Source organism: Herpailurus yagouaroundi, unplaced genomic scaffold (assembly GCF_014898765.1).
Source record: "Herpailurus yagouaroundi ecotype Mexico unplaced genomic scaffold, PumYag 100, whole genome shotgun sequence".
Lineage (NCBI taxonomy): Eukaryota > Metazoa > Chordata > Mammalia > Carnivora > Felidae > Herpailurus > Herpailurus yagouaroundi.
The window spans coordinates 81526595-81554357 of NW_024412391.1; the positions used below are offsets into that span (position 1 = coordinate 81526595).

Sequence of the window (27763 nt, forward strand, 5' to 3'; positions counted from 1 at the left end):
CTGAGATCCTCTTCCCTGTTGAATCAAATACAGAGTTTGTGGTTCTGTTTCAGATGTGATGATGTGTCTGTCTTGGGGAATGAAGTTCTGTGTTCTTAGAGCGATGCATTTGTGCAGAGGGTGTCATGAAGTTGCTGTTATAGCACTTGATTGTATAGGTTGACCACTCATTTGGCTAATGAGGCCAGGGCTGCAGTTTCATTCTAGGTGCTCTGATTCATTCACCAGTCCCTTATAGAGTGCTCCAGGCACTGTGCAGGGTTTGAGAGACAGGCAGTAATCATACAAACACAGGCCATTGTCTGAAGTAGGTTAATGGCAAGCTCTTCACTGCTACTTAAAAATAGCTCAAATGTAGTGTTTATTGAAGATTGTATATTTACATAAAAATGGAGCACACTGTTAGATACGTACTCAAATAGATTCTTTTAGGTTGGAACTATTAATCAGTTAACTAAAAGAACACATAATGATTTGATTTCTGCTTTCTAGTTACCGGTCTGGTTAAAACAAAAAAATGCACTACTAAATATTTAACAACATATGTCTAAAATTTAAGACTTCTGTGAGTCGAATGTAAAGATATGCTGAGCTAAAGAAAACATCTCCCAAGTAGATGCTACCAACAAGGAAGATGGTTTTTCTTCTTAAGTTTTAATTGTTATCTGTTGTTATATCTGTATCTTCAGCATTTTAAAGAAATATGGAATATTGTCACATTTGAATGGAACAAACTTATAGTTTTGTTTATCGGTTGTGTTTTGTCATTTGGAAATTTTATAATTTTATAGCTTTGTGTGGGTTAATGCAGCTTGTATGAAGCAACTCTAATATGGTCACAGGGGCAGCAAAGAAGGTAGGGCAATCTTTCCTTTTTCTCACTCTGCTTTAATTTTTAGAGGATGATTTTAATTTGATGAGCACATTATAAAAACATGGCAAGTTGAAAACCATAATTATTTTAAAAAACTATTAGAAGAATCACTTTAAATGAGGTCTAGACAGCTTTTCCATGAAGTAAGAGCAACTCTTCTTATGTGACTGCCACTTACTGATTGCTGAAAATGTGCGGTGCTGTGTATGAAAATGCTTTACATTCATTCATTTTCCTCATGGAAACCCTATGAGGATAAAATCTCATTTTATAAGCAAGGAACCTGAATCTTAGGTTAAATAACTTGCCTAGCTCATATATCTGGTGAGCATTAGAGATAGGTTCCGGAGACTATGTTTTGAACTTTTAGGCACAAATGCCTATTATTGTATATTTTTATTATAATATCTTATAATCTAGTAGCTCCCCAAGTTATACATGGTTTAAAAGTAGAGGCTAGTTTTCTTGGAGAATTCAAACAACTGTTACCACTTTACTTCCCTATTTTGGTATTTGCTCCCATAAGGTATGAAGTCACAATCTTTATTACCTGTGAAATAGAAATTAACCTGAATAGTTATTCTCAAGGTTACTCGTAAAGATTAAAGATAAATATAAGAATTGCCATTTGAAGAAACCTTGCTCTTCAGTATTTCAGGTATAACACGGGTAAAACAATTTTGACTGTTGCCCTTTTCTGTTTATAGTGTTATCTGTTTTGTTCCTAAGTTGTACTGTATTATTACTGAAAAGAGCACCCAAGTGGGGATGGGGGAGAGGGAGTGAGGGAGGCAGAGAGAGAGAGAGAGAGAGAGAGAGAGAGAATCCTGAGCATGGTCCACACTGCCAGCACAGAGCCTGATGTGGGGCTCGAACTCATGCACTGCACAATCATGACCTGAGCTGAAGTCAGACATTTAACTGATTCAGCCACCCAGGCACCCCTTACTACTGAAAAGATTTTGAGTAGATATTTCACAAAGAGTATCATATGCAAGTGTCATACAGTGAATTAGATTAGAAACATTGATGTTGAAGCTGAATATATTTTGTTATTTGGTAAATTTGTTTAAAAAACACTTCAAGTGTATTAGTTTTCTCTACTAATTACCTGTATTAGGAAACATTAGTTCTGGGGAGTTAATACTAACTGAAGAAATAAGACAACTCCCTCAATATACGTGTACTTATGTGGTATGGAAAATGACAGCCACTTAAAACATTGGATTTTATTACAAATAAAATAGCTTTCCTTTTATAATACATAAATAACAGAGTAGAATTGGTTCAAATCCTGGTTTTAGTTTTTAAAAATGTTTAATTTTTGAGAGAGAGAAAGAGCAGGAGTCGGGGAGAGGCTGAGAGCAAGGGGAACAGAGGATCCAGAGTAGGCTCCACCCTGAAGTAGAGAGCCCCATGCTGGGCTTTAGCCATGAGATCATGACCTGAGCCAAAGTTGGACGCTCAACCCACTGAGCCACCCAGGTGCCTCTCCTGGTTTTATCTCTTAAACTGAGCAACCTTGGTTAAGTTATTTAACCTTTCTTGCTTTTGTTATCCTCAGTGGGAAAAGGGAGAGCCCTGTTTCAGAGTTGTAAGGATTAAATAGATCATCCATGTAAAAGCATAGTAAGTACTTGATATTTGTTAGATCACTTACTGAATCAAGAAGCCTTATTTTGGATACCAGTGCTGTAAGAAATTCCATTTTATCTTTGAAAATGAGTAATATTTGTTGGTTCTTCACTAAGCAAGACAGCTTAGTTCATCTTTCTTTTTGGCATTTTCTATTCTTTCTCTAAGTAAGGTTATGATTCAGAAACTTCTTTTAATCACAATCCCATAACTTAATTCCAAAATAAAATAAAATAAAATAAAATAAACGAAGTGGAGACTCCCTTGAGCAAATTCCAGTTTATATGGATATTTTAATGAAGAATGCTTTTTCTTCATGTATTTTACTTACTGTCTTTATAGTATGAATGTGTTAGGAATATGAAATTATTTTTAATTTTTTGTTCCCTTTTCTTTCAAACAGGGTTTGTGGATGCACTTAGATGTTTGCAATGAGCACTGTGGCTGGCATGCCCCAGTGTTTTGGATACCAATGCATAGGACTCCATAGTAATCGAATTTACCAGAGGCGAACGTCATGAGCATAGTGATCCCTTTGGGGGTTGATACAGCAGAAACATCATACTTGGAAATGGCTGCAGGCTCAGAGTAAGTATTTAAATTAAAAGTGTTTGGGATAGGAAAGGAAAAATATTTTATATAGTTATTTTAGCATAACCAAGCAGTGCTTGGTTTGGATTTATATTTTTTTCTCATTTAGGATTCTTGTTGAAAATAAAACATGAGAAGATTAAAGACAAAAATTCCTTTAAAATTACTTTTTCAAACAACTTTTGAGCCAAAATGCTGTATCTTTTCCCACTTCTTTTTGTCTTTTCCATCTGCTAATTGTTGACCTCAAGTTAATAATTTTTTTTTAATTGTAAGATTTGTCACGTCTTATTGAAAAAGTAATTTGATTTTAAATTTGATCTTAATTTTAAAAATATTCTAATAAGATCCATTTAAATGTGGGATTTGCTTTTTTTTAAATTTTTTTATTTGTATTTTTTAAACATTTACTTATTTTGAGAGAGGGAGAGAGTATGTAAGCAGAGGAGGGGCAGAGAGAGAGGATCCCAAGCAGGCCCCGCTCTGTCAGTGCAGAGCCTCACACAAGGCTCCATCTCACAGATCCTGAGATCATGACCTGAGTTGAAACCAAGAGTTGGTTGCTCAACTGGCTGAGCTACCCAGGTGCTCTTGGTTTTTGTTTTTTTTTTTAAGTTGAGTTGGAATAATTCAAGCCACTTTTAAATAAGAGAAAGGGATTATTTTCTGCTGGATGATTATTTTGATAACTTTTGCTTTTATGAGTGCCATTTCTGATGGATTCAGGCAAGTTCTTACCTTGCCTCTGGACTATTTGGTCTAGGCAATTGTGTGGATAGATTTCATTATATTTTGTTTTTGAATGACCAGTCACTTTTAACACTAGGTTAGTGCTGTGACAATTGATTGATTATTTGTTTTTGGAAATTTGCAAGGGATTCAAGTGGCAGTGTTGGAAGCTGAACGATGGAAAGATGCAACTGTTTATTCTTCCATTCGGTATATAGATATATTGGGCCTAGTGGGACTTTAATTGACCAGAAAGCTGAACTTACTAGAATAGAAATTTGAAAAAAGGAAATTTATTTTAGGCCTCTGAAACTGATACATGGAGAGGACAAAAATGCTGTTTATTATTCTCTTTTTGCTGGCATTTCAGGTGGTCTGAAATGTTTTCACCACTTCTGTTTGTGCCATTGGGAAAAACCCAGAAATGCTTTCTAATGTTTCAGATTAATATACAGTCTGTTTAACTGTATGATTATTGTGATGCTGTTTTTAAAAGCCATTATGTGTTTTGCACTATGTATAAGTTATTTTTGTTGTAAAATAACAGATTCCTAACAGGGTACTCTTGAGACAGTAAATCAACTGTCTGCCCACTCATTCTGCCCAAATAGGGACACTACTGTGGAAGGAAAGAACCTGGAAGTAGTGCTTGGGAGACAAAGGGTTCCTAGGCTAAAGTACTAGTTTTTCTTAATGTAAGGCATCTGGTAGGTGCAAATCCATATCTGATAATAGTTGTAGGCATTTGTTGGTAAAGATTCTTTGCTTCCTAAAAATAATCACCTCCTTGGTTCTTTTTTAAAAAAATCAGTCTTTTAAGCAGTTAATACAAGATGTAATTTCTGAAATTTATATACTAGATAGGAATTTGTCTACCAAATGGCATGAGATACATCTGTGCTTTGTCATATCTAGTATTTGTGCTATGAAGTAATTCACAGAATGGAAGATAGAGGGGCACCTGGGTGGCTCAGTCGGTTGAGCGTCTGACTTCGGCTCAGGTCACGATCTCACGGTTTGTGAGTTCGAGCCCTGTGTCGGGCTCTGTGCTAACAGCTCAGAGCCTGGGGCCTGCTTCTGATTTGGTGTCTTCCTCTCCCTCTGCCCCTCCCCCACTCATGCTCTGTCTCTATCTCAGAAATAAATAGAAACATTAAAACAAAACAAAAAAAGAATGGAAGGTACATTATTATACAGTCAAAAGGGAATGAATAATATTGAAAGAGGGTAGTATGGGGATAACTTCCTATTTTCTTTATTAAATGCATTTATTAGAGTACTTATAGAATAAGAATGATTTATATTATGGAGCCAAATCTTTTTGGGTACATGTATAGCATTTTTATTATGCAAAAATGATCAATTTATAGGTAATTACAAAATGACTATCTTTCTTTTTAGGAAATTATTTTTTTCTATTCCATGTACAGGTATGTGTCACTTGGGCATACCTTCCCCTATGCAGTAGACATAGAAAGTATAGCTGGTGCCAATTTTTATTATGGGACAGCCATCAGAATTTTTGTGGCTTAATTTTCAAACTTTTAAATTCTCTTTTAAAATATAAAACCTGGGGGCGCCTGGGTGGCGCAGTCGGTTAAGCGTCCGACTTCAGCCAGGTCACGATCTCGCGGTCCGTGAGTTCGAGCCCCGCGTCGGGCTCTGGGCTGATGGCTCAGAGCCTGGAGCCTGTTTCCGATTCTGTGTCTCCCTCTCTCTCTGCCCCTCCCCCGTTCATGCTCTGTCTCTCTCTGTCCCAAAAATAAATAAACGTTGAAAAAAAAAATTTAAAAAAAATAAAAATAAAAAAAAAATAAAAAAAAAAAATAAAATATAAAACCTGGAAGCTTAAAAAGACCATTAAATAACATTTTCCCCCCTTCCCTCAGAAACAAAACTTTTAGAGTTGCTTTTATAAGAAACTTTAATGTAATTAATATGATGCTTCCTTTTTATTACAAATACATAATCAAAAGTTGTGTAAGACACAGGATTCTGGGAGAAGGGTGCATGGGACTTCACTATTTCTTTGTTTACCTCCTGTGAAGCTACATAATTATTTCAAACTAAATTGTTTTTTTTTTTTTTAAAAATTTTTTTTTTTCAACGTTTATTTATTTTTGGGACAGAGAGAGACAGAGCATGAACGGGGGAGGGGCAGAGAGAGAGGGAGACACAGAATCGGAAACAGGCTCCAGGCTCTGAGCCATCAGCCCAGAGCCCGACGCGGGGCTCGAACTCACGGACCGCGAGATCGTGACCTGGCTGAAGTCGGAGGCTTAACCGACTGCGCCACCCAGGCGCCCCCAAACTAAATTGTTTTTAATGGAATTACATTTTATTGTATTCATGTGGCTATATAATTCTAATTATACATGAGTTTTTTAAAAAAAAAAGATTGTACTGTTACAGTACAGTCTATCATTAATGAATTATTTTAAAATTTAGGAGATACTGAGTGATTGTTTATTCAGTGTGTTAGTGTATTGGACCAAATTTATGTTGACTTCTAAGTCTATAAAAGAGAATTTATTGGCCTACTTGTTCTTCTAGACTATCTGTAGCATTTTATAGATAGGAAATTGCAGTTGAATATCCAGCTCAGGATCTGTGAAGAATGGGTTTGCAAAGCTCTAGTCCGTTATTTTCATACTTGGTAGCATTTGCTTCTGGATTATTGGGTCTCTAAAATAAAACTCCTTTTTCTCACCAGCTCCAGCTTCTTTATTGTATATTTGTGCTCTTCTCATCACTAAGTTTTAAAAAACCTTGGGTTTGTTTTGCCTTTCCTTCAGAGTTAAGGATCTTGTATTTTACTTCTTTCTGTTACCTATTGCCTTGGCAAGAGTTGGCCCTCTACCTAAATGTTTGAACTAAAAAGAATAATTGTAAAATATTTTAGAAGTAACCGAGTAGTGAAGATTGATAGACTATGGTTTAGGGATAATAAGGACAAAATTTTGTTTCATTAGTCTATGTATTTTTTTAAGAAGTTGTAGACATTCCACAGTCAAATTTAACTGAAGATGTTTTATTTAAAAATAATTTTTTACTATGCATAGTATTAATAAAACAAATACATAGATCTTGGTGAATAGAAGTGGAATTGAAGCCAACTGCTACAGGGGAGACTCAAGATACCTTAAAAAATTGCCTGTTAACTACTTAGATCTTAGCAGTAAATTTTTACGTGCATTGTGTTTGTCCTTTTTTTTTAAAAAAATACCCATTACAGCACACAGGTTAACATAATGACTGATTTTCTCACTAGTGCCTGGAAGGATCTGGGTACAATAAAAAATGTGGAAATGTAATAATATATTTAAAGGGAATATTGAGCAGAGTGTAAAAACAATTTTTAAAAACTTGATTAGCAAAATGACCATAACTGGAATAATCGAGACTGCTTTTCTTACCAGGAAGTTCTGTCTGTAAAATTTTTTTGATTAGCTGTGTGTCTGTAAATGTAGGCTAATAATAGAAATAGATTTCTGGCTTTTAGCATAACTTCATAGGGTAAGACTGGTAGTCCAAGAGAAAGCACATTTTGGATCATCACTTATTTTTTTTTTTTTTTTAATTTTTTTTTTCAACGTTTATTTATTTTTGGGACAGAGAGAGACAGAGCATGAACGGGGGAGGGGCAGAGAGAGAGAGGGAGACACAGAATCGGAAACAGGCTCCAGGCTCTGAGCCATCAGCCCAGAGCCCGACGCGGGGCTCGAACTCACGGACCGCGAGATCGTGACCTGGCTGAAGTCAGACGCTCAACCGACTGCGCCACCCAGGCGCCCCTTTTTTTTTTTTTTTAATTTTTTTTTTATTTTTATTTATTTTTATTTATTTATTTTTTTTTTTATTTTTTATTTTTTTTGGATCATCACTTATAAGCATCAACTGTTTGGGGAGTGTTTTACTAGAGGCTCAGGTTATAAACGTAAGGTGTAACCTTTTACCCCTACTCTTAAGGAAAGTATAATCAGTGGGGAAATCAGAACTCTAAATCAGAGCTGTCCAATTAAAAAAGTACACAAAAGCATGTCATGTGTACTTTAAAATTTACTAGTGTCCATATTAAAAAAGTTTTTTAAAAAGGTTAATTTTGTTATGTATTTTTTAACTGAGTATGTCCAGAGTATTACCATTTTAATATATAATCACTATAAAAATATGAATGAGATATTTCATGTCTTTTTTTTCCCCACACTAAAAATATTTAAAATCTGGTATGTATTTTATATTTTCAGTACCTCTTAATTGAAACTAGCCACATTTCAAGTGCTCAGTGTATGTCCAGTGGCTACTGTGTTGGATAAAGAAGCTCTAGACTAACAAAGTGGTAGGACCTCAGAGAAGAAGAAAATGGGGAAACTTAGGCTATAGGCTAGTTGTGAAAGTTATAAAAGTGAGATCTGAGAATCTCTTTCTGAATAAGGAAGATAAAGATATAAGGCACATACTGTTATTCTTAATTTATAGGTGAGGAAACTGAAGTCACAGAGCAGAAAAGTGGCAGAGGCAGAACTTAATAATGTGTTCATTTTAGGCCTTTTTGGTATTATAGCTCTTTTACTAATATTACAGAGAATGATTTATGTAACATAACTGTGTTGACACATGGTTCATGTAAGTAGTAGCTTTAGTTCTAGCAGTAGTAAATTCAGTATAATAAATGACTACATATAACAAAGATATTCACAGGTCTTTGCTCAAGGATAAGGAATGTTGAAGAAAACCTAGACTCCTTTATCATTAGACAGGAAAGTTGACCCAGAAGTCAGCTGTATTAGAATTGTATGTTTTTTATTCTAATAGGTAGAACGTATCTCCTTACTTTCTTTTTACCTCTTCTACCTCTGGCATTCCAGCGATCTGAATTCCTAAATTGGTTAAATAAAAAAAAAGACAGGAAACCCTTCTGGAGCTAGAAAGTGGGAAGACATATAAATGGGGAATGGTTAAATTAAAAAAAAATTTTTTTTAACATTTATTTTTGAGAGAGAGACAGAGCACAAGCAGAGCACAAGAGAGGGGCAGAGAGAGGGAGACACAGAATCCAAAGCAGGCTCCAGGCTCTGAGCTGTCAGCACAGAGCCCGACGCTGGCTTGAACTCACGAGCTGTGAGATCATGACCTGAGCTGAAGTCGGACACAACCGACTGAGCCATCCAGGTGCCCCTAAATGGGGAATGTTAAATTTTGTCTTTCATAGCCTTTTTAAAAAAGAAATGCCAAGCTACTTTTCTCTCTCAGAGACTGGGAACAAGATTGCAAACGTTGTATTCCTTTTAATGTTACTATTAGTACCTTGGTACCATTAGAAATCATTAATGTGAGCTTTTTATATAATTATGTGTTACTTTTGAGTGAGGTGGACAAATGAGTAAATGTGACATGTGTAAATTAGAGGTGAATTATTTTGGAGGAGGACTCCCAGTACTATGCCTGGCAACATAGTAAATGCTCATTTGTTGACTGAGAGTAGTAAAAAAGAGATATATAGGTTATCAATTTTGTTCTACTACTAACATACTAGTGAGCCCTTCAATATGACAATCATTGTAGACTTTGGTTATCTTAATTTGAAAAAGAGGGCTTGGATTGAGGTATTAACGTGACTCTTTTGAGTTCAAATTTCTGAGAGTCAGTACATTTTTACCTCTTGTATTTTGCCAGTGTCTGATATTAAGTTATTTCAGTGTCACTAGAGCCACCTGCTGACAGAGTTCATTACTTGTTAAGTGTTTGGGTGCTTTTAGTCTGAATTTGTATGATTGAAGATGCTAAAATGTTTTGTGTATAATGAAATGTTTTCAGTAGCATATTACTTGTTCATTTTCTCTGATGCTTAACATTTTCACTTACAGTTTCTTTACACATAATCTATCAAGAAACTAATACTTTCTATTGCTCTCAAAGAGTTGATTTGCTTATCCTAATTTGGAAGTGCTTTCATTTAAAAGTGGTTTTGTTTTAGTAATTAAAAGTCTATTTTACAGTACTGTGCTAGCAGTATTTAGAAGTGTTCTTCACATGATGCTGAATTTCTCATTTGTTTCATACTTAATCATAAACAATTTTTTTTCTAACTTTATTTCCACTTGTAATACTGAATGCAAAGCTCAGTACATCCATACAACTGTCTATAACGTAGTGTTTAATATCTCTTAATCATCCCAGCAGAAAGGCCAGTATTATTCCCATTTTGCAAAAAGTGGAGTTATGTTTGAACCCAGGGTTGCTTAGCTCCCGATCCATACTGCCACATAGGTCAGAAGAGCCAGATTTTGTTAATGGATGTGGATGAGTTAAATGAAGTAAAATGCCACATGAAATAAACTGAGGATAGTTGTCATATCAAACCTTTCCATTTTCAAAAGTTTCTTGTATATTATTATAATGTGTGTAATTTTCATATGTTATCTTTGGAAAATAATAGGTTATAACAAGGATGAAAGAAATTTACAAGTTTTGATCACAAATCTGAAGGAATATATTGAGAACTCATGGAGATCTTTTACACCCATTACTGTAATAATTAGGGAGTCAGTCTGTCCATGTGTCATTACTGATACCTAAGTGTGTCTTACTGAATATGTTAACATTAAAAGGAAAACTAGAGGTTTTACCTAAAGCACTGATACAAACTTCTCATTAAAATCAAATGGAATTTTGAAGGTATAAACAGGGAAGAAATTAAATTTTTGTTGAAGAAGAAGAAGGAAATCATAAAAGTCCTATTTCTGAGGAATCAGAGTTTGTTTTTTTTTAAGGTTTATTTTTGAGAGAGAGAGTGAGTGCACACAAGTGGGGAAGGGGCAGTGAGAGAGGGGCGACAGAGGATCCTAACCGGGCTCTGTGTTGACAGCAGGGAGCCTGATAGCAGGGCTGGAACTCATGAAATGCGAGATCATAACCTGAGCCAAGGTCAGACACTGAACTGATTGAACTACTCAGGCGCCCCAGAATTAGAGCTTATTTATTCACTTATTCTAAGCTGTTCTTTTTCTCCCTTATTCATAAATAATTTCATGATTGGTACTTTCACTTTTTAGATCTTCAGTTCACCTAACTCAATTAAATGTCTGCAGTAAGAATGCATAATGTGCCTTGGATGGTAATTTATGATGCCTTTTTAAAGAATAAGGATATTTTGGTATAAATAAGATTTTTAATTTGTAAAGTTCCACAAACCACTTTTCATTTTTACAAATGGAAATACTACATAAAGGAATAATTTTACTTTTAATAAACAAAAATATCCTGCATATTTATGAAGTCTGAAGTAATGATTCATAATGGCATAGATTCTGGATTTCTAGAACTCAGGCTTTGTGTAACTCTATGAAATGACACATACTGCCATTGTGTAATATAAAAACGAGGTAAAGCTGTTTATCCCATTAAGTCACTAATCCACAGGCATAACTAGCACGCTAGTAAATGTCATAGGCAGAGTGAGTACAGTGGTGTTTGGTGGGAAAAGTGCTAGACCAACTTAAGAGATCTGGACTTTAGTATTTTCTTTCTATTATAACACCACATGACTTGGAGTTAAGAGTTCATTTTACAGATGTAGAAACTGAGACCCAAAGTGGTTATGTGACGTGTCCCAAGGATACACAGTGACTTTGTGGTAGAGTTGGTGCTTCAGTCTAGAGTTTTTGAAACTAGGATCAGTCATCGGGTCTGTAAAGCTGGAGGTTGGACCATGTGATCTTCAGAATACCTTCTGGGACAGTGTCTGAATATCACTTTGGAGCAGCAGAGAGTTTTTCTCTGAACAGTTGCTGTCCTGTTGTACCCTGTCCCTAAGTAGGAACTCACAAGTAGGACTCAGCAACTGATCCTCCACCCCTGGCTTCATTATAACATTGTCTGAGGGTCCAGAAACTGCCCTTTACACTAAACCTGTCTAGACTGACCAGGAGGTCTACCTGCACAAGGTAGGTCTAGGCCAGAACAAATCTGCTTGTAGTCTGAGGGAAAGGACACCAGACCTGAACACTCCTTTGGGGCCAGATGCAAAGCAGGCCTACCACATCTTTGTTCTGTCTGCTCTACTTACCAGGTCTTAGCAACAGTATTTCATTTTTCTCCAGGCCACCAACATCACCGCAAGGAGTCAGAAGGAGGTCCTGAGAGTAGCTAATTCGGATTAAATTTTGACCCTTTCTAAAGTGTTATCTGTGGCTCTCACTTTGGTAATTCCTTGGGCATTTCTAAATTGTAGGTCCATTCATATGTTTGGATCCTTGCACTGTTCTCCCTTTTATTAATTCTTCCACCTGCTGTATACAATTTGGCTTTTACTTTGACCATGCTACTGTGACATTGAGGCTAATGGGTTGTTTTCAGGCCTTCTATTGCTTGCTCTCTCAGGATTTGATACTATGATTCTCAGTACCTTGTTTTTAGTTTTTAGTGAACCAACTTTTTTGTAGTTTGGATTTATTTTGTAACAAAGTATAAATAACATAAAATTTATAACTTTAGCCATTTTTAAGTGTGCAATTCAGTGACATTAAGTACATTCACAGTGCTGTGCAGTCATCTCACATCTGTTTCCAAACTTTTTCATCATCCCCAAAAGAAACTTTGTACTTATCTAAACCTCTTTAATCCCCTCCAGGCCCCAGCGCCTGGTGACCTCTATTTTACTGTCTCTCTCTACCTGCTTCTTCTAGATACCTTATATAAATAGAATCATAAAATATTTATCCGTCTTTGTCTGCCTTCTTTTACTTAGAGTAATGTTTTCAAAGTTCATACACGTTGTAGCAGGTATCAGAATTCCATTCTTCTTTATGGTTGAATAATATTCCATTGTATGGATGTACTACATTTTGTTTATCCTTTCATCTGTTAACGGACACTTGGGATGTTTCCACCTTTTGGCTATTGTGAATAATGCTGCTGTGAACATTGGTGTAAAGTATCTATTTGAGTCTTTGATTTCAGTTTTTTGGGGGGATATATACTTAGGAGTGGAAATACTAGGTCATAAGTTAATTCTATGTTTAACATTATAAGAAACCACCAAACTATTCTCCATCTGGTTTTCTTTTTATACGTTAATCTTTTTTTTTTTTTTTTAATGTTTCTTCTCCTAAGTGTTAAGTATTTATGCTTTCTAGTAAAGTGTCCTGAAGGTTTTATCCACTTCTGTAGCTTTTCACCATTTCCTACATGCTCATGACTTCCAAATCTTCCTCAACCTAATTCTATCTCATGAGCTCTGCCCATAACTGTATGGGGCTACCCCTGCATTACTAGACCTCTTAGGTATTTTGTGACTATAAAATAGAGATGTGTGTCTCTACAATGTGTATTGTAGAGAATCCTTCTTCACCTTACAGATTATTTTTGAATTTAAAATTAAATTAAATTTAGAGCTGTAGTCCACAGACTTTTTCTCGAAAGGGCCAAAGAGTAAATATTTAAGATTTGGAACAATATGGTTTCTGTTGAAACTACTCAGCTCTGTTATAGGTGGAAAGCCAGATAGTATATATGAATGAATGGGCATAACTGAGTTCTAATAAAACTTTATTTCCAAAATCAGGCATTGTGCTGGCTTTGGTTCAGGGATCATAGTTTGCTGACTTCTTGTTTACAGAAAGTGAATCTTGAGTACTCTTTCAGGTAAAGAGTTCCATTCTTCTCTGATTTCTTTGGCTTAAGCAAGCACTGTTCAGTGGTATGACTTTATTTTAAAATGTAAAAACAACTTGATAGGAATTTCTTATTAATATATACTTATTTAAGGGCTTATATTCTACCATCCACTGTTTTAGATGCTGGGGACACAGCTCCACATCTAAAATCTTACATTCAAATTTTGTTTTTCTTCTTATAAAATGGAAAAATGTCACTTTTAATAGAGCATTGTTCTTTCACTTGCTCTGTGGATCTCATCCCCCCTCATCTTTCAGGATCTTTACACTTGACTCTCACCTGCCAGGTATCCAGTATTTCCTGCATCTTCAAATTTCTTTCTAATTAGATCATTCCCATCTCAGACAAATATCTTAAAACTGCTGCCCCTTTTTATTAATCCATTTTTCTGTTCCTCTTTATAGCAAACTCCTTGGAAGAGTTTGCACTCAGCATTAAGCCACACAACACCACTATAAATATCTATATTGTCAAGCTAATTAGTAGTTTCCTATAATTTATATAGATTTATCAACATTTGATATAAGTAACCATTTCCTCCTACTAGAAAGATTTAACTCTGTTGGCTTTGTGGTTACCACACTTAACTGGCTACTTTTTTTCATTTTTCACTTGATTTTCTTCCTCCAAATCTGTTTCCCTCTGTTCCAGTCTCATCTTTTTCTTCAAATAACTCCATCTCTATCCACTTGCTTAAGCCAAAGCTCGAAGGTGTCATTCTTGGTCACCCACCACATCTGATTCATTGGTTAATCCTTTGTCTCCCTCCAAAATACATTGAGAATCAGTACACTTCTCTCCATTTCTACGTTGTCCTAGTCTAAGCCCTGTTCATCTTGCACCTGGATACTACAGTAATCTCCGTATTTGTCTTTTGCTGTCTACAATTCATTCTCTTTATGGAACGTAATATGATTCTTCTGAAGCATAAACCAAATCTTAAATCTCTCCCACTTGAAAACCTTCCAGTGATTCTTTTGTTTTGTTTTGATTTGCTTAAAATCCTAACTTCTTTTGGCACCATAGACCCCACTTTATTAGTCTCTACTCAATATTCTCTCCTTAGCCTACTGTTGTTCCCATATGGATATTATTTTCCTTGTTATTTTAAACAGTCTAAACTTGTTACTGTCCCAGGGCCTTTGTACTTGTTCCAACTACCTGCAGCGTTCTTTTTTTGCTCTTAGCATAGTCTTAGCTGAGCTCAAATATAACTTTTCAGTGAGGCCTTTCCTCTGCACACTGTCTAAAATAGTATCTGAGAATCCCTCTGAAACAGTCTTGTTTTCTTTCATTATTTTGTCCTTTTTACTGAAATACAAGCTTCATGAGTTACAAACATCTGCTTTATTATACATCACTCGATGTGCAGCACCTCCCACAGGGCCTGGCATATAAGGATTGGGTCATGAATGCTGTTGTTTGAAGGTAGGTCTCTTGGTTAACCCTGAAGCTTATTACGTAGAAATGATTGTTGAATATTCATATCTTAGCCGATTTTATTTCAGTTGTTTAGGAGAGACCAAACTAAAGCTGGAAATATTTTATAGCCTCTCCTTTGTATAAAGATGTAAGGGGTTATAGAATTGAACAAAGTGTCTCTTGTATGTAAAAAAATCTTATGCAATTGGTGTGCTTTCAGTGAGGTGAATGCTATAGTTCTTTAAAGTAGCTGTTCTGGATAGTACCTATTTCAGGAAGCTGGGAAATAAAGGCATTAGGAAGCTAGCAGAAATAAAACAACTATGATATACTATGTAGATCACCCAAGTGATTGTATATGACTGTAATAGAGTATGTTAGGACAGAATGTAGAAGCAGGAGGGATATAAAATTCTCCAGTATTAGAATTTTAACGAGAGATGGGATTTAAGTGATAGTATTTTGACTGGGAAATTTTAAATCACATTTTCTTTAACTGATGACAGATTAAATGATGAAATTTCCCAGAGTGTGAAGTTAAAAGTAGGAGTTTAAAATATAATTTTGTGGTACTTGGGTGGCTCTATTGGTTGAGCGTTAGACTTCTGCTCAGGTCATGATCTTATGGGTTCCTGAGTTCGAACCCTGCATCAGGCTCACTGCTGTCAGTGCAGAGCCCGCTTTGGATCCCCTGTCCCCCTCTTTCTCTGCCCCTTCCCTGCTTGCACTCTCTCTCTCAAAAATAAATAAACATTAAAATATATATATAATTTCATTTTCCTAACTCTAGAGTCTGTGTAAAGATCCCTTTTTGGAAGCTTGGTAGTAATATGCTGTACATCAAAGATGGGCACTTGAATCTGATTTCAGCTTTGTGTGGCTAATTAGCCAAATAAAAGATGCTCTTGTAAATAAAACAAACAAAAAGCTTCTTTCAGAATTCAGAACAATCTGTTAAAGGGAAGGGAAGACAAAAAGAAGTTTGGCATGTCATGTAATAATTAGAAGTTAAGTGGATGAGGGGCACCTGGGTGGCTCAGTCGGTTAAGCATCCAACTCTTGGTTTTGGCTCAGGTCATGATCTCATGGTTCATGGGTTCGACCCCCATGTCACTCTGTGTGGTGGCAGCATGGAGCCTGTTTGGGATTTTCTCTGTCTCTGTTTTGCCCTTTCCCTGCTTGTGTTCTCTCTCTCAAAATAAATAAATAAACATTTAAAAAGCAAAGAAATTAAGTGGATGAAAAGATATTCTAAAACGTATTTGGCAAATGAGTGCCAACTTTGTTAAGATTTCAAAAGCAAGGAAGGCTGCTAGAGAATTAATAGGAACTTCTTGTTGATAGTGTAATTGAAGTGTAATTGACAAATTAAGAGATTACTAAGAGATAAGTCGTCTTTATGTAATGAAATATTTGTGAAAGTTTTATTCAACATGTCGTTGAAAGTAAATACCACAGGAATCTAACAGTGGTTAATGTGCTGTGTTCTGTACATAATAAAAATTAATGTAGGGGCACCTGGGTGGCTCAATTGGTTGTCTGACTTAATCTCACCTCAGGTCTTGATCTCAGGGTTGTGAGTTCAAGCCCCACATTGGGCTCTGAGCTGGACCTGAAGCCTACTTAAAAAAAAAAATTAATGTAGGGTAAATCACCATGGTGAGTTGGTCCCGTACTTGAGAATTGAAGGAACTCAATTGCAGAAATTATTAGTTGAAATAGCAAGTTGCACATTTTAATATCTCTTTCTTAAATAAAAAAGTTACTAATTTGGACCCTGGGTACCATTTGCTCATGTGAATTACTTTGAAACTAGACAGAGTACTAAGTATTTTTGAGTGAAGAAAACTGAGTAAAGGTAACTTATTTGTAAGTAGGGATGGGGAAGGAGTCTTGGAGAGGAAGCACTCTTTACATCCTCTGATCAGGCTCAGATCTTTTCTTGAACCTACTGAATCTGGGAGAAGTATATACAGATTATTCAACCTCACCTCACATTTGAAGCCCTCAGCTTTATCTTGAAATGCTGCTTCTGTGATCACATTGTAACCTTGCTTGGTGGAGAAACAGCTATTAGTGGCTTAGCTAGATACCTAGGGTACTTTTTGAACTGGTCCTTGGCTGACTTACCTGCCTTCATCTCTGGCCCCTTCTCCATACCTTTAACTCTGTCTGCTCTGAATTTTACAAATTCTTTTCTCTCTCTCTTTTTATTGAAGTATAATTAACATACAGTGTTATATTAATTTCAGGTGTACAGTATAGTGATTCAGCAGTTTTATACATTGCTCAGTGCTCATCATGATAAGTGCACACTTAATCTCTTTTATCTATTTCACCCATCCCTCCTGTCTGGCAATCACCAGTTCTCTGTATGTAAGAGTTTATTTTTGTCTCTTCTTTTTCTTTGTTCATTTGTTTTGTTTCTTAAATTCCACAAGTGAAATTGTATTTGTCTTTTTCTCTTACTTAGCATTATACCTTCTGTGTCCATTCATGTTGTTACAAATAGCAAAATCTCATTCATTTTTATGGCTGAGTAATATTCCTGTGTGTGTGTGTGTGTGTGTGTACATATGTGTATGTATATGTACACACATACCACGTCTTCATCCATTCATTTGCTGATGGACACCTGGGTTGGTTCCATAACTTGGCTATTGTAAATAATGCTGCAGTAAACACAGGCATGCATATATCTTTTCAAATCAGTATTTTCATTTTCTTTGGGCATCTAGTAGTAGAATTACTGGATCATATGGTAATTCTCTTTTTAATTTTTTGAGGATCCGCCATACTATTTTCCAGAGTGCCTGCCCCAGTTTACATTCCCACCAACAGTGCATGAGCATTCCTTTTTCTCCACATCCATACCAATACTTATTTGTTGACTTTTTGATTCTGGCCATTCTGACCGGTGTAAGGTGATACCCTCATTGTGGTTTTTATTTGCATTTCCCTCATGATTAGTGATGGTGAACATCTTTCCGGGTGTCTGTTGGCCATCTGTATCTTCTTTGGAAAAATGTCTATTCAGGTCCTCTGCCCATTTTTAAACTGGATTATTTGGAATTTTGTGGTGTTGAGGTATACAACCAATTCTTAATCTGTGCTTCCTAAACTTCAGTGAACATAAAGTTGAAAGTGCTTATTAAAATGCAGATTTCTGAGCCTGATCTTTAAAATGTTTTATTCATTCGGTTAAGGAGAGTGTAAAACAATTATAACATGCATTACAGGTGATTGTGATGCTGGTGTTCTGTCAGTCTTGTGCAGAGAAACATGCTTAAACATGTCTTGATGTTTATACCTCTGACTGCATGTGTACTTTCTGTCTGGAATACCCTCTCCATTTCTTCCACCTCTCTTAGTTCTCAGGCTTGTTAACTTTTCATTCTTTAAAATTTGGTGAATGTGATTACTATTATGAAGAACCCCTACGCATACACCTCTGATGACACTACTGTAATCACTGATATACTTGTCTTCCCCATACATCACTTTCTTGAGAAGGACCACTTTACCTTCTTTATTTTTTAATTTCCAGCATCTCAGTGTCTTCTACTTAATGTGTACCAAAATGTTTATTGAATGACTAAAACTGTATTATTCTAAGTTCCTTGAAGATAGGGACAGTGTCTTGTTATTTTGTCTTTCATAGTCCCTGGCAAACACGAGGCCCTCAATGTTTAATCTGTGTTAGTTATATTGAGATCTATGGATGTAATCCCCATGGTGCTCAATGAGCCTTATGAAGCTTTAATTTTTTGTTATTTTAATTTCGAGCTAGGTAGAGAATTTATGTTTAGAGTGATCCTGGATGACCACCACTTTATACTGAATACTACCATGAGATTTCAGTGCAAGTGTTTGTGTTGATGCCGTTGGTACACAGATGACCTAAAGACCTAGTTTAATGGAGTGTTTCTCTAAATCTAAATCTTACAAAGAAAAATGCCCCTCCATTGCAGGGTTTTGTGTGTTACGTAATTTTGACAAACAGCTAACTACACAAACACTATTCTGAAGTCTAACTGACCTCTCTGTACTCCTTGAAGACTCCCCGTGCCATTTTTTTCCTCTTTTTGCATATGCATGGGATATTGTCTTTCTCTGCCATTACTGCTTTTTATTATTTTTTAAAAGATTTTATTTTTAAGTAATCTCTACACCAGCATGGGGCTTGAACTCATGACTCCAAGATCAAGAATCATATACCCTACCAACTGAGCCAGCCAGGTGCCCCCCTTATTGCTTTTAAAAAATATTTTTTTTTTCAATAGAAGAAATACTTGGTATTTCTTCATTTCTTCAACATTTCTTCAAATGTTCAAAGTCCTCTATAACTTTCAGAAGTAGTCTCACCTTTAGTGAAACCTCATGATGTTATTCCTTATCCTCCCTGTTACTCAAGTAGATACGTTTTTCTCTTGAATCCCCTTAAATCTGGAGACTTGTACTTTGAACTTCTGCAGCTTCTACAAGGAGGTCATGTTAGATTCAGCTAAACATACAGACTCATAAGACTGTCACAGGCCATACTTGACACTAGTCTCATGGTATACAGGACAGGAACCACACTTTATCAGAAGTTAGCATCAGGTGTTCGTGTCTGAGAGCATATAGGAAGGAGTACAGTCAACCATCCAGGAGTTATTTTCTTTGGCTTCTCAGGTGGTGGTCATGTACAAAGAGTTGAGGTCCACCTTGGATGGTGTGAGAGTCTCCTGATTTAGAAGCCTTATATCCCTCAGAAGGCGGTATTTGTTGTTAACAAGCACAGGCAGAGTTTCCAGGTTCCGTGAGGGACATGTCAGTTAGAAGAGTCACTGCATCTTTAGGAAGTTCAAATCTGTGGCATCCTCATCAAGTATTTATAGTTTTCTCAATCCAGACACAATTTACTTACCAATCAAGGGTCATTTTAATTTGCTTAGCAATATAGCAAATTAGCTTATCAGGCTTTAGGGTAACAGGTAGAAAGTTAGCTAAAGAGCAGAGCCTCACACAGGAGGAAAGAGTTTGGTTAAGCATTTGCCCATACTTCTCTTATGGCATTATCCTGTTTTGCCTTTATAGTGGTTTTTGTGTACTTGTCTCTTTTTTGTTAACCCTGCTTTTCCAAAACTCTTTGCGTGATAGTATGTTTTATATATTTTTATCCTATCTCGAATCTAGCAAGGTACCTTAAATACACATAATGAACACCATCATAGAACTACTTGTTGAATTATAGTTTGTATGCTCCTTTGACTGGAAGGTTAATCCACAAAAAAAACTTAGAAAAATTTTTATGACTGGGTTTCATCATAGATGGAAGTGGTGTAGGAATAAATTTTCTGGATGAAGTGGTATGAACAACAGGGTCCTCCTGCATTACTAGGGTTGCTCTTATTTTAATGTCTATAAGACTGCTTTGGAATAGGGGCTGCATAATGGTGTCTTCAGATTCATTCTTTTATATCCTGAAAGCATATATTAGTGGTGATAAGATACAAATTTGAGAATACTGTGAGTCGGAAAATGGCAAATGTTTCACTACGGGCAAGGACAGAAATACTAAGATGATTTTTTAACTTGGTATAGTAAACCATGTCAAAAGAATCCAGAAAATTATTGTCATGAGATCATCATCACTCTCTACAGAGTATATTATGCTCATGTCTGGAGTACCCTGCTTTTCTGTCTGCCACATCTTATTGAAGAAATAAATGGATCTGAAGAAAGATGAAGATCACTAGGGCTTAAGGGGCTGTGTTAAAAAGATGATTAATAAGGAGTGCCTGGCTGGCTCAGTTGGTGGAGCATGTGACTCGATCTCAGGGACACAAGTTTGAACCTCACGTTGAGTGTAGAGAAAAAAAAAAGATAGTTAATAAGATTGAGATCTATGTATCAAGAAACAGGATAGTTCAGTGGACCCATCTATATGGACAGGTACTTAGATAATCACTTAACATTAAAATGTAAAAATTGGAGAGCACCTTGAGACTTTTAAAGAGAGACAATAAATTATTCCTTTGCAAAGGTTTTGAATAAAAGTTCTCTCCAAGGAGCTCACATATAGCTTCTTGGTTTAACATGTTGGATATTAGGTTGGGTGAACAATGAATCTAATGTATTGTGTCAGATGTTGTTAATCTACATTAACCTTACACGTGTATATTAAGTATTCCACAAAATCATGTTGGTTTTTTCATTGACATGCTTAAGCCGAACATACCTATGTATAGCCTCTTAAGAAACTTTCCAACCAGAAACTTTTTAAAGTTATTAATTTAAAAACAAACATTTCAAAAATCCCTGTTGCAATAGAGATTTCCTTGCTTACTTAGCTCTTGTGTCAAAATTATGAATGACTAGAACTAAAATTAAAACATTAATCCCATTCTGTTGTTATATCATTTCCTATTTCTTATTTTGTGGATAGTAAATAACCTTTGTTACAGTAATAGGTCCTGGCCTCCTGGAGCTTAGCATGTTTAAAAAATACAAGGAAGGTAAGTATAGAAAAGGGATATATGTATATTGGTGTGTTAGATTAGTGATGTGTGTGTGTGTGTGTGTGTGTGTGTGTGTATATATATATATATATAGTAGCAGTAAAATGTATTTTGTTTCACTGAATAATGCTCTGAATCCCTGACCTAGAATTTTAAAACCTTGTATTTTTTTAAAAACCTTATTTTTTAAAAAGCTTATTTATTTTTTGAGAGAGCAAGTGAGCATGAGCAGAGGACGGGGGGCGGGGGGGGTGGAGAGAGAGAGCGCGCGCGAGAGAGAATATGAATGAGAATGAGAATATCCCAAGCAGGCTCTGTGCTCACAGTGTAGAACCTGATGCAGGGCTCCATCCCATGAACCTGAGCTTAACTAAGCCACCCAGAAGCCCCTTCAGACCTTATTATATCAATTTTACAGACTCATTATTATACAGATTGCATTTTTTGATATAAAGTTTAGTCTTTTACTCTGTGAAGACTTTAAGAAAATATATTTTAAAAATCTGCTTTATAGAAAGATGACCAAGGAACCATTGTATTTTAAGGCACTTATTTCATTTCTTCTGACTCTGTGTCTCCCTCTGTCTCTGCCCCTCCCCTACTCATGCTCTGTCTCCCTAACATTAAAAACAAAACAAAACATGAAAAGGGGTGCCTGGTTGGCTCAGTCGGTTGAGCATCTGACTTTGGCTCAGGCCATGATCTCACAGTTTGTGAGTCTGAGCCCTGCGTCAGGCTCTGTGCTGACAGCTCGGAGCCTGGAGCCTGCTTCTGATTCTCTGTCTCCCTCTCTTTCTGCCCCTCCCCAGCTCATGCTCTGTCTCCCTCACTCTCTCAAAAATAAAAAAGGATTAAAAAAAAAATTTAGAACGCACATATTTCAATATAATTTTAAGACTTAAGGGAGTATACTTTTAGAAGAATCAACTTTGTAGGGACTTTAACATATATTTAGTGCTCAATATTTACTAAATGATTTAAATATCAACAATGTTTTGATACCTTGCAAATTTAGTGATATATTTAAAACAGGTGTAGCTACTAGACCTTGTACTTAAAATCACTGTTGGAAGTTTGAATTATTGTGGAGTTAAGGTTTGAAAATAAAGTTGAAAAGCAACTTAAGACTGAATATTTAGTTACACTTGAGAGACATTTCTGAAGAAATAAGTATTGTTACACATGTGTATAATGCATTATAGTTGAAAAAATGCATTTTCATATCCTATCATTTGAGTTTTATCCATATTGCTAGGAAGAAGGTGAAACAGGCATATTTACCCCACATTACAAATAAAAAGCACAGTTTTAAAAAGGTGACTACTGAACTGTACCCATTGAATGGCCAGCCTTAGACATGTAAGTCCCAACTCCATTTTTAAAATTTTTTTTTAGTTTATTTAAGTAATCTCTGCACCCCATGTGGAGCTCAAACTCACAACTCCAAGATTAAGAGTCTCGTGCTCTTTCTGACTAAGCTAGCCAGGCATCCTCCATGTTCTTTTTAATAGAGAAGTCTCCTTGTTAATTTTGCTGTAATTTGGGAGAAAAAAATAATAAATGCATGTAAATAATATGGTTGATAGCATACAAAAGTATTACATGAAAAGTAATAAATTAACGGTATGGTAAATAAGTAGTAATAGGGATCCATAGGATTTATAAAAATTGTGATGAGTTGAAGCAGTTAGGAAAGTGCTCCTTGAGCATTTGAAGTAATAAGCCTTGAGAAATGTGTTGAAATCAAGAAGTAAGGGTTGAGATTCCACAGAAGAAGCTTAGAAATAGAATTGCCTAGGTCTATGCCCATTCCACCTTGAACGTGCCCGATCTCGCCTGATCTTGGAAGCTAAGCAGGGTTGGGTCTGGTTAGTACTTGGATGGGAGAAATCAAAATGTCCAGGATATCTTCCTGAGTTGGGAGGAAAGGAGATAGTGTATCATTCTTACAGGTATCTATTGTGTAAAGGATATTCAATGTAAAATAAGAAGCTTGGGAGCTTAAAAAATTTTTTTAATAAGGAAATAGAAAAATATATACAACAGTAGGGAGAACAGTATAATAATCCCAAGTGGCCATTAGGCCATTACTCAGCTTCATCAGTATTTAGCGTTTTGCCAGTCTTATTTCATCTGTCTTACAGTATTACTTAAGTATTTTAAAGCAAATTCTCCCATCATTTTACCTATATATTCTTCAGTATAATCACTTTACAGGTAAAGATTTTTTTATTTTTTTATTTTTTTTTCAACGTTTATTTATTTTTGGGACAGAGAGAGACAGAGCATGAACGGGGGAGGGGCAGAGAGAGAGGGAGACACAGAATCGGAAACAGGCTCCAGGCTCTGAGCCATCAGCCCAGAGCCTGACGCGGGGCTCGAACTCACGGACCGCGAGATCGTGACCTGGCTGAAGTCGGACGCTTAACCAACTGCGCCACCCAGGCGCCCCCAGATAAAGATTTTTTTAACCACAATACTGTTATCGCATATGACAAAATTAATTTTTTTTTTTTTTTTTTTTTGAGAGAAAGAGTGTGAGTTTGGGAGGGGCAGAGACTCTTAAGCGGGCTCCACACTCAGTGTGGGATCTGACACAGAGCTCAATCTCACAACCCTGAGATCATACTTGAGCTAAAATCAAGAGTGAGATGCCCCAACACTTTTTTAATATAAAATACCCAATTGGGGCGCCTGGGTGGCGCAGTCGGTTAAGCGTCCGACTTCAGCCAGGTCACGATCTCGCGGTCCGGGAGTTCGAGCAGGCTCTGGCCCGATGGCTCAGAGCCTGGAGCCTGTTTCCGGTTCTGTGTCTCCCTCTCTCTCTGCCCCTTCCCCGTTCATGCTCTGTCTTTCTCTGTCCCAAAAAAAATAAATAAACGTTGAATAAAATACCCAATTTATCTTCAAATTTCCCTTTCTTGTCTCAAAAATGTCTTTTTGTGATTGGTGTGTTCAAATTGGCATCCAGACAAGATCCACACATTGTTTTTGATTGAAGTATCTTTGAATCTCTTTTTCAAGGTTCTGAGGCAACCTTTAAAATTTTTTTGCCCTCATACCATATACTATTGAAGAAACTGAGTCATTCGGTGTATAGAAGTTTGAACATTATGAATTTGGCCTATTGTTTCTTTTTTTGCTGTCATGTATTATTCTACTTAACCCCATATTTCTTTTTTTCTATTTTTTTTTTTTTTTTTTTTTTTTTTTGAGGAGACAGTGTGAGCAGGGGAGGGGTAGAGAGAGAGGGAGACACAGAATCTGCAGCAGACTCCAGGCTCTGAGCTGTCAGCACAGAGCCCAGTGCAGGGCTTGAACTCATGAACGGTGAGATTATGACCTAAGCTGAAGTCGGACACATAACTGACTGAGCCATCCAGGTGTCCCTAACCCCGTATTTCTATAAACAGTATTTAGATCTAGAGATGTGATTAGCTTCAGATTTTTTTTTTCCCCATTCTCATTTTCCTTCTGTTTTCTTTTCAGCATGATCCTTCATATGTGAGACTTTGTACTTTCTGTTGCATTTTATTAGGCACATAAAACTTGGTTGTCTAACTTTCAGTAATGATAAAAAGGATCAACAGGTTCAGGTATTGTTAGCCTTACCTGTTCATCAGGTTCCAACCTTTCAAGGTTTTAGCATCCATGGGTATCTGTTGCCTGAATGCATTATCTCTAGAGGGTTGAAAATTCATGGTTTTTCTAATTCGATCATTCCTTCTGCATTCATTAGCTATTAGGGAACTTTCAAAAGAAGCAGTTAGTATCTGAGTATTGGCTTAGTTAACAAGAGAGTATATTTCTTAATTCAGTGTTAGAGCCAAGTTGTATATTAGAAACTCTTTATGCATTTCACATCCTCAATTTGTGGGAAACAGAATTCAGACTTTTGAAAAAGTGAGTTCATCTGCAAATTCTGTTTTGATCATTTGACCATACCTTACTGCTCATATATTATGAATACTTTAATTACATGTTGTTTTTTAACATTTTGAATTATCAGGCTAGACGATGATTATCTTTTGGGAAGTTTCCCATGGATAGAGATTATCTTTTTGACAATGGTCATTGTTTCAGTGATTTAAGAACATACACAAAAACCACGTCTGAATGAGTACAAATAATTTTCATACTATTTAAAAAGTGACATCAAAATTATGTAAGTGAAATCTCATCTGTTTGTGGGATAAACACAGCACCATGGTTTATGTTTGGATATGTAATTATTTATAGAAAATACTATGCTAATGTAGTTTCTTTATGATAAATGTTATACCTTTACTTTGGTATTTGTGTGTGTGTGTGTGTGTGTGGGAGAGACACACACACACAAATTTGTTATTGTGTTTATTATCCCTTTAGCCCTGCCATTAAAAGTTTATTAAGGCTTTATGATAATGTTCCAGAAGATTTTGAGGAAAACTCCTATGACTTCAGTGTAGTGATTTTTGTTACTATGAGTTCCTGCCAAGGTGCTGTCCACATGTAAATATAGTAGATTTGCATGGATTTAATCTTTTTTTTTTTTTTTTTTTTAAGTAGGCTGCATGCCCAGCGTGGGGCTTGAACTCATGACCCTGAGATCAAGAGTCAGATGCTCTTCTGAGTCAGCCAGGCTCCTCTAATTAATCATTTTGTGATTGGATATTTAAATGACTTCTCCTCTTATATTATAGCTTTATGAATAGTATTACAGTAAATATCTCAAATCTACAAGTCTTAGTGGGAATTTCTTTCTTAGGATAAATTCCCCAAAATGGGTTTACTGGATCAAAGGATGCTTGACTTTTGGTATTTGTCACAAAGTTGTTTTCATGTTTACTATGTTGTGGAAATGCAGAGCTTTGAGGATATTTAGCACCATGGTACTTTTAAAGAATATTTCTAAGTATATATGTTGTGTTATTTTTTTTTTTTAATGCTCTCTTATAGTTCAGGAAAATCCTTAAAATAGGTCAACCAAATTTTTTATTTATTTTTATTATTTTATTTTTTTTAACGTTTATTTTTGAGACAGAGAGAGACAAAGTATGAACGGGGGAGGGTCAGAGAGAGGGAGACACAGAATCTGAAACAGGCTCCAGGCTCTGAGCTGTCAGCACAGAGCCTAACGCAGGGCTTGAACTCACGGACCGCGAGATCATGACCTGAGCCGAAGTCGGCCACTTAACCAACTGAGCCACGCAGGCGCCCCCAAATTTTTTAAAAAGTAACTGTTAGCTTCTTTTTAAAATTACTTTTAGTATAAGCAGCATTAGAAATGAGGATCTTGATGAAGAATTTCTGCTTTCTATCAAAAAGAATGAAATCTTGCCATTTGCAACCACTTGAATGGAACAAGAGGGTATTATGCTAAGCAAAAGTAGAGAAAGATAAATATATGAATTCACCCATATGAGGATTTTAAGATACAAAACAGGTGAACATAAGGGAAGGGAAGCAAAAGTAATATAAAAACAGGGAGGGGGACAAAACAGAAGAGACTCTTAAATATGGAGAACCAACAGAGGGTTGCTGGAGGGGTGGTGGGAGAGGGGGATGGGCTACAAGGGTAAGGGCATTAAGGAATCCACGCCTGAAATCATTGTTGCACCATATGGTAACTAATTTGGATGTAAATTAAAAAATAATTATTAATACAAAAATTGCCAAATGATCATTGCCAATAATCACTGCTGCAGCTTCAATTTGAATCCTGAAATTATGCATTTGTGACTTGCTTATATGCTTGAACTTACCTGCTTTTGTGCTGAAAGTTTTTTTTTTTTATGCTTAACCATTAACTGCTCCAAAATAGCAAAGTTTTTACTATGCTCTTTAGCAGTATGGTCAGAGTTTACTCTAAATCTTTAAGTGGGAGTCTTTCTATTTTGGCCACAATATGTGCATATTACCTTAATAACAGTATTATAGATCAGGAGTTGCCAAAACTCCACTTTTTCCTTTCATGTAAGTTTTAAAGATTTTTTAAAGCAATTGATTTTGTAGAGCAGTCAAAGGCAGTTTGCTAATATCTATCCATTTTACATGCATTTACCCTTTTGTTGAGCATTTCTGTCTCCAGGGATGCATGCTGTAGAAATACTACCATGTATTTAGAGAGGATATATTGAAGGGTGTACAAGTGCAGTGATACCTTTAACAGTGAAAAATAGAAATAAATGTCCCCTGGGGCGCCTGGGTAGCTCAGTCAGTTGAGCATCTTGATTTTGGCTCAGGTTATGATCCCAGGGTCTTGGATTGAACCCCATGTCAGGCTCCCCACTGAGCGTGGAGCCTGCTGAAGGTATTCTCTCTCTCTCTCTCTCTCTCTCTCTCTCTCTCT

At 36.2% G+C, this 27763-nt stretch overlaps 1 protein-coding gene across 1 annotated transcript in view; it reads left to right on the top strand.

Annotated features, from left to right (window-relative positions):
• KMT2E (lysine methyltransferase 2E (inactive)) overlaps positions 1–27763 on the top strand; it is a 100968-nt gene that overhangs the window by 25546 nt on the left and 47659 nt on the right. Inside the window, 1 exon segment of the mRNA XM_040472877.1 lies at positions 2913–3097. Within this exon segment, the coding sequence (XP_040328811.1) occupies positions 3027–3097 (71 nt within the window). The 5' untranslated portion in view covers positions 2913–3026.